At 40.7% G+C, this 8214-nt stretch overlaps 1 protein-coding gene across 4 annotated transcripts in view; it reads left to right on the top strand.

Moving 5' to 3' along the window:
- The window catches only part of rab11fip1a (RAB11 family interacting protein 1 (class I) a), a 37255-nt gene extending 32685 nt beyond the window's left edge, over positions 1 to 4570 (top strand). For 2 of the 4 annotated variants that reach the window (XM_061986261.1, XM_061986262.1), the window contains exons 4-6: positions 683 to 2413; positions 2895 to 3000; positions 3101 to 4570. In XM_061986261.1, the coding sequence (XP_061842245.1) occupies positions 683 to 2413; positions 2895 to 3000; positions 3101 to 3310 (2047 nt within the window). In that variant the 3' untranslated portion in view covers positions 3311 to 4570. The remainder of the gene's footprint in view (positions 1 to 682; positions 2414 to 2894; positions 3001 to 3100) is intronic. The other 2 variants (XM_061986263.1, XM_061986264.1) reach the window with 2 other exon arrangements.
- Positions 4571 to 8214: the final 3644 nt, after the last annotated feature.

The raw sequence follows: 8214 nt of genomic DNA on the forward strand, positions 1-8214 counted from the left end.
ATTGTGTCCATGGGCACATAGCTATTGACTCTCACACTGGAACTGTCTGTTTTGATTGCCAATAGTATTCCACCCAGTAGTTAACAAACCTGTTTGACCAGCCTGGTGTCCCTTATGTGCAAAAAAGGGCGGGTTCGTTTTTGTGAACATGTTGTAGAACAGGTTGTGGACTGGGAAGGAGGTTGTAGTGGTTACAGTGTGACTTGCAATGTGGACATCTTGCGTGTGTGTTTTTTCCTTTTTACTTTCCTTACCTTCAAATTTTATTTTACGTTTGGACCTTAATGGGATTTTGTTGGCTATGGATCATAATGGTAAGAAAATTGCACTGTTGTCAATGAAGTAGGAGTGTTTTGTTGGATGGTAGATGATTAATCTGAATTGTGGATGTTGTCAGATTATTGTTTTTAAATATTTGTTAAAACTTAATTTGAGTTTAGATAATCCTCTGAATTACATTTTAGGATGGGGTTAAAGGATGCTAAAACTGTCTTGAATCGAAAGGGTTATTTCAAACTCTGCATATAGTTTGTGTAAAAGAAGTGCAGTGCAACATTTGACAAGGAAGCATTTCTAGGAGCTGTTGCTAATTTGGTGATGGGCTTTGTACACTGGTGGAAGTAACCCTGGGTTATATGATGGTCCAACTGATTTGTAGCCCTTTGTTTTCACTTCTTGGCAGATTGACTCATTCTCAGGACTCTGAATACTCTGACTCCCAACCCCCTATTAGTCCGGTGGACCAGCAGTGGTCTTCCTCAGCTGTGTTGTCTCATTCTCTGAGCTCTGGATACTCTGAGCCTAAACCCCTCGGCAGTCCAGTAGACCAGCAGTGGTCTTCCCCAATCGCCTCAGAATTTACCCTCTCAAGTGTGCCCTCTGACACCCCTGATACTTTTTCCAACCTTCATTCATCTTTGGCCCCTGTGAGATTTAGTGAGAGCCCACCTGGTTCCCCTTCTGACAGTATAGAAAAGGTGTCATCTGTGCCATCTTCGCCCACAATGACTGATCAGATCCACAGATCCCCTTTACCACCATTGTATCCCATATACGAGACTTCGACTGAGCTAAACAGACTCACAGATGAATCAGAAGGGCAAAAGCTCTCTCTCCCACTTCCTGATTATGAATCCCTATATCCTCAAAAGAGGCATGGGGTACAGGGACACACTCGATGGGATCATATCATTGCTCAGGTCAATCAAAGAAATATGGACTATCCACCAGAACTTATGGGTCCTGAGATGAGTGTAGATGGGCCAGACAACCCAAAGGAATTTAGACCTTCAATTACTGAGGAGAGTCCTGCATTGGAGCATTTTCAGACCCATTACAATGAAACCCGACATGTCTCATCAAAAAAGGTTGCAGCCCCTCCGCCGCCTAATCCAACAATGCGCTCCAGTTCTTTTTCAGAACAGAACATCCAACAGACCGAGGAGTCTCTCTCAAGGCCCCTTCCCCAAGTACCACCCGGAATGCTAAACAGTGACCTATCTACAAGAGAGAGTCCTCTTGCTGGATCAAAAAAGGCTTTACTACCACCCCTACTCAGACAAACTAACCAAATGGGCTGGGATACAAGCACACCTGCTGACCAAACAAATGATTCAGTAACCACAGACCAAAAAGCTCCCACTGCTAGACCAAGGCAAATGGTTAGCATAACAGAGCCAACAGAACAACATTATTCCTCAGCCATGCCAGATTTGGCTGATACGCTGACAAGCATAGACCTGCCACGTTTCAGTATGAGCGAAAGACGGGAGAAGGTGACTATTTCTGAGTTTGACCCTCTTTCCAAAGACCCCTGGGCACCAGAAAAACCCACCAGAAAATCAGATGACATTTATGCCGTACTATCAAAGAAGGAACAAAAACCTGAAAACCGGGGAGTGATGGCAGACGATCTTGATCAAATTTTCAATGAAGAAAAATCCGATGATCGATTTTCAAGTGTTAATAGCTACGAGACAAGCACATATACAGACTACAGTAAAGTAGAGGAGGAGTCGAGGTCAATCAGTCCAGTTTTCGAAAGAAGGATTTCAAAAAAAACATCTACTCCTTCAAGAAGTAACTCGCAGAGGTCCTTCCAGTCTGCAGATGAGGAACAACCCACCCTTAGTGAACCAGAACAAGAACTCCCTACAAGAGATATTCTCATCGATTCCATCACACAAAGCCATCCAGCAGATGGACAAATCGATGGAGAGGATCCATTTGACAGTAACCCCTTTGCTGTGACGTCAGCTTTCCCTTCTTCAGAGGACCTCCCGGTTATTATGGAGGAACCGTCATCAGAAATACAAGTGTTGTCTGCGAGAAAGACTCGAGGATCGTTGCCACCAGCTGATTTTATCAGTTCTCAAATTAGCAAAGGAGGTGACCTTGCCTCCACTCTGCACAGGTGAGACTTGTCAGGCTCCTCTGAATAAGCTTTTGTGGACTGTTTCCTCACAGAGTCACAATTGAATGTGACTGCCGTTGTTGTTTGCATAAGAAAAAAAGTGGTTGGGCTACTTGGCTGGGATTTTCTTGCTGTCTTTGAACACAATTTAAGAATTCAAACCTTTGCAAAGGTTTTCAAAGTGTAACACAGGCAGCCTTCCCTTTGAGAATTTAGTAAGCTTACTCCCTGAAACAATGGATTTTCCAGAACATATTTTATTAAAGTTTCTCACTGTGGGAACTGCAAATCTCTTCATTTGTTCTTTCACAAAATTAAAGTTAGCTTAGTCGTTTTGAAAACAAGCAAACATCTGTATACCAGGGGAGGTCCACCTTACACTTTTAAAACAACCGTTTAACTGCTTTTCAAGCACTTTCACATGACAATTTGTCAGAATTGAATACAAACGTTAAAAAGAAGTGCATGCATTTGTTCACAGACCTCATCCAGTCAAGCCAATGCACTCGACAGAGAGTCAGGTTCCCATCAACTCTTATGCCCTGAAAGACCTTCATGTTTCTAATGGCACGGCTGGAAAAGTTAAGGTATTGTCGACACATGGGCCTCCTCGTGTTTTTACTCCATGGGTTTACCCAATCCCTCTCTCTCTCTCTCTTCCTCTTGACACTTTTTCTATTGCACTAGACACAGACGGCAGGCTTGGCAGACAGCGGACCCTTCACTCAGCTGACCCACGAAGAGCTGATCACACTGGTGGTGAGGCAGCAGGCCGACCTGTCCAAGAAAGAATCTCAGATCAGCGAGCTGGAAGAATACATAGACAACCTGCTGGTGCGCGTCATCGAGGAGAAGCCCGCCATCCTGCAGGCCTTGAAGGGTACCAAGCCGGTGTGAGGTAACGACTCGGGGAGGAAGGCTCCTGCAGTGATACTTGTCTTGTCCACGTGTCTCAAGGTGTACTAAATGACTGTCGTAACGCATAATGCACTTTGTGGATTATATTTGTTCAGGAATGCTGTCAATGAGCTGAGGTTGTATGTCGTGATTCTTTGGTAAACAAGCAAGTACATGTGTGTATTTTGAAGTAGATTTGTTTGGACACGAAGATCTTGATTGATTTACAATACTTGAGGTAACGTGGGATGTGATTTATTCAATATAAACTTTATAGATAAAGGTATCCGGACCCACTTCTTGATCGATTAACTAATCATTGAGGAGTTGGACATTTTTAGGAGCAGTTTAAAGTAAAGTCCTTTCCTGTTTCTGCATGACTGCAAGATGTATGCATATGTATGTTTGCATGAGTTTACTGGGAGCGACTAGAACAGAGATGATGAGCCAGCAGGTCCTGTCTAACCACTCAGTGATCGCTGACATCACAAACATTCTTCCTGATTAAAGGAGCAGCCTTATTTTTCTTGTCACTTCCTGTTGGTGGAGTGATCACATGGCCAAATACTTTTGTCTATAACACATACTGTATATAAAATGCATGGGCACAATCATTCCAAATGTTATATATATTTTACAACATTGTACATATGGATTATATGAAAATAGTTCCCTGAAACATAATTTATAAACCTCATCAAGTTGAGTCAAGATTACTGATTTTTCTTCTAATGCAGATATTTTTATTGTTTTTTTTGTTAGTTTTTTTTAATAAATATTCAGCTGCTTTATCTTATTTAAACATACTGTGCCTTTGTTCCCGATGTAGAAAACCAGCAATGCATGAAATCAAGCAACAACTCTTATTTGGTGAGGATTAGGCTGACCATGCACAGTCACGTTCAAGAACATGACGAAATAACGCAGAGTCCAATAACTCCTAGTATTGACAATAATAGCCAGTGTGACATTTGCTCGCAGGAAGTCTGTGAAAAGCAAAGACTCATCGTTCTTCCTCGATAAGAAGCACATCCTTCTTTGCCTTCAAATCCATGAATGCCTCAATGGGAATTCTAGCAATACTCCTATTATGAATGTAGAGACATGTCTTCCAAAGCCTTCTGTGTCTTGATTTGCTGAATGAATCATTGTTGGCTACCTCTCTGGTATCATTGCTGCAGTCTCTACTTTGTTAGAGGCCATGCTGAAGAAAATCCATGTGGTTTTATTGTAAATAAAGACACTAATATTACATCCAAATGCAAACGGTGCTTTTATTTCAATGAAAGACACATTTTGTCCAGTTGCATGTACCACAATTGCATACAAATAACACGGATGTATGCTCCATGGATGCGTCATTTACAAGGGAACAAGTCTTATCTCAAAGAAGCGACTTAATGGCATACTTGATGAGATTTTATGCAAAGTTATTTTTTTCTTGATGGTTTTTTTTTTTTTTTTTTTTTTTTTTTTTTACATATCCTGCCTTGACTTACTGCCCACTTGTCATGCACAGACGTTATGTGTAACATATGTGTTATGTATGCCCAGTTCATGGTACAAACCCTGCATTCGGGCAAAAGGCAGGGTACACTCGACAAGTCGCCGCCTCATCACAGGGCCAACAGACAACATTCACACTCACATTCACACACTAGGGCAGGGGTCGGCAACCCAACATGTTGAATGAGCCATATTGGACCAAAAATACAAAAAAAACAAATCTGTCTGGAGCCGCAAAAAGTTAAAAGCCTTATGTAAGTGTTATAATGAAGGCAACACAGTAAGTAAGTGTCTCAGAGGGTTAGATAACTCCTGGAAATGACTGGCTTAAAACTGCCAAGGGTATAGATGTGTGTATCCAAGTTAAAAGAAATCTAATGGATTTATTACAACCTTTGCAAGCTGGGTAATGTTTGCTGTGGTCTGGAACAACATGGTAAAGTTTGCTGTGGTCTGGAACAACATGGCACACAATCAGAAATGCAGTCAATACTACATACAGATAGTGTATCATGAGACATGCAAATATAAATTAAATACACAGAGAACACAAGTACAAACAAGGCAATAAGTACACACAGCTAGCCTAAATAGCATGTTAGCTTGGATTATTAGCACTCCACGTAAGTCGATAACATCAACGAAGCTCACCTTTCTGCATTCACGCACAGCATAAAACGTTTGGTGGACAAAATGAGATAAAGGAGTGGCATAAAACACGTCGTTCTGTGGCAGCGTCGGAGAAAGTTGTACATGTAAACCAACCAAGGACTGCCAAAATTAGTAGGACAAAATGGCGCTGGCCAAATACTGTCATCAGTGAAGCATAAACATATCAAACAGTGGACTTTCTAACAATTAGGAAGGTTTGTGTCATGTTTGTCCTCCTACAGAAACATTATTAAAACAACAAATGTATTCCCCCCCCATCTTTTTCCATTTTTGAAAAAGCTCCAGAGAGCCACTAGGGCGGTGCAAAAGAGCCGCATGCGGCTCGAGAGCCGCGGGTTGCTGACCCCGCGCTAGGGCCAAATTAGTGTTGCCGATCAACCTATCCCTAGTTGCATGTCTTATATACAGTACATTTACACATTATAGGGCTGCCATATTCAACTGGTGGCCTGCGGGCCACATCCGGTCCGCCAAATATGCTCGATAAAACCATTCAAACTCATATGGTTCATGTACTATTTGCAGTACTCCCACCACACCGCAGGGGGCAACAGTCAGTCAAATGTGTTACAATTAGGCTGCAGTGGGGTGAGTAGAAAAGACCAGTCAAAAAATGGCACTATTGACCCTGAAGAAAATCGAAATAAATTGCAAAAATGGGACTTTTAACAGCAATTGGACAATAAAGTATGAATGATCGGCCCTGAGCCGCTACTCGAGTCATTGTTTTCTGTCGGACATTTTAAGTGACTGACACACCGTTCCAGACCAGCAACAACGGTAGGAATCCACTTGTGTAAGCTTCATCACAAAACTTGGTCAAATCTGTGTAAGTAGATATTGGGCATTAAGATATTTAGTTGGTTTTGGGTGTACCCCGCCTACCGCCCGAATGCAGCTGAGAAAGGCTCCAGCGACCCCAAAAGGGACAAGCGGTAGAAAATGGATGGGTGGATGTATTAAAATTGCTGACTTTGTGATGTCTTCAGTTTTCGTGGTCGTGGTATTTTAGTTATTTGTTAACTCCGGCGAGCAAAGCTCCTTTAATACATATAGTGCCTAATTTGACCATTAGAGGGCAATAATGCTACATCTTAGGTTTATTTGTGTTGAGCCACATTTTTCCATCCATCCATTTTCTATCGCTTGTCCCTTTCGTGTTTTTTTATTTATTTATATATATGTAAAAAATTGTCCTTTATTATATTCCATTTTATTGGTGTAAAATACACAATGGACATTATTTATGTAAAATACACAATGGCAATACACAATTATTTTGTGTTTGTTTTCACTTTTACAAGCCTGAATTAATGAAGTGTGAAAAAAGAAAACTGAGGAAGATAAATAATTCAAAAGAAGGAACATCAATCCTCAACTAGACTTCTGGAGCTTCTTGTTTCTTTCTTTATGCTGTTAACTAGCTGCACACGCTGGAAATGAGTAGCGAGGGCAGAAAAATGATTTTTTTTTTGACAGTGCAGTGTGAAAGCCGATGTGTTTACTTTGCAATTAAGCAAACGCAGTCTCAAAAATAAAATAACCCGCGGAGGCACTTTCTGATGAAACATCCACATTTCTATGTCCGGCCCTTGGGCTCTTTAAACTTTGGCCCTCTTCAATATGTAGTTGAATAGCCCTGTTATAGCGTCTTCAAAGTGTGCATGTTTTTTTAACATAACATTTGGACTGTTGTTTAGGTTAGAACGGGTGTGCGTTTCAGGCCCACAAGATCAGTTTGCTAAATATAAAAAGGAGCTGCATTTTTTTTTTTAATGAAAGAAACTGTTGTCCTGAATGCGTCCAATGGATGTCGCAATAGCAATTCAAGTGTAACCGACGTCACACATGACAATCTTCAAAGATGACGTGTCCGCTGACTTTAAGCGCCCTCTGGATTGGCTGCCGCTACTCCAATCAGCACAGGTGCAAGCAATTAGCTGCTCCTGTTGTGGCTGGCAGCAGATGGCAGGCATATCGACGCACAATAGCTTCTTTCATTGTAAATTATCCAGTCAACGTATAAAATAACGAAACGTAAGATGCAAAGACTTAAGTCATCAGTTAAAGTTCCATGCAGCGCTTGCAATTGGTTAAATGCACGATGTGCACCCTGAACTCCATTGTAAAAAGTTATGTTTCTACATTTGTAAAGTTTTTTCTATTTATTTTATGCTTAAATCTACCATGTTCAAATTGGTTAAGTTTTTAGTTTTGTAGAAATTATTCTGGCTATTGTTATTTTGATAATTGTTTTGTTTATATTTGTCATTTTTGAATGATGATAAATGAATGTGTTGTGGCTGTTGCGGATTTCACCAATGGTGGTTTGAGGAAACACTCTGTTGCTTTTCCAAACATTTTAATGGTGAACTGCCCGACATGAGAATCCTAAACAGGAAGTGCTTAAAGCACAGGTGTCTAACTCAAGGCCCGGGGGCCAGATGTGGCCCGCCACTTCATTTTATTTGACCCTCGAAAGCCTGGAAATAATATGTATCAAAAAGTACTGTAACTTGTCTTACTAAATATATATAAAATATATGTACTCCATGTAATCGCAAATTATGTTAACTTAAAGATTGTGTAATTATGCAAAATAAATACTAATAAAAATTATTTCAAAGCAAGTTATCCATCAAAGTGTGCAATGTAAAAAGTAGCAATATATTTCATGGTAATATTGTGAAATTTACTGTGGTTTTTACAGCATTTTTCTCTAAATT

Source organism: Nerophis lumbriciformis, linkage group LG12 (assembly GCF_033978685.3).
Source record: "Nerophis lumbriciformis linkage group LG12, RoL_Nlum_v2.1, whole genome shotgun sequence".
Classification (NCBI taxonomy): Eukaryota; Metazoa; Chordata; class Actinopteri; order Syngnathiformes; family Syngnathidae; genus Nerophis; species Nerophis lumbriciformis.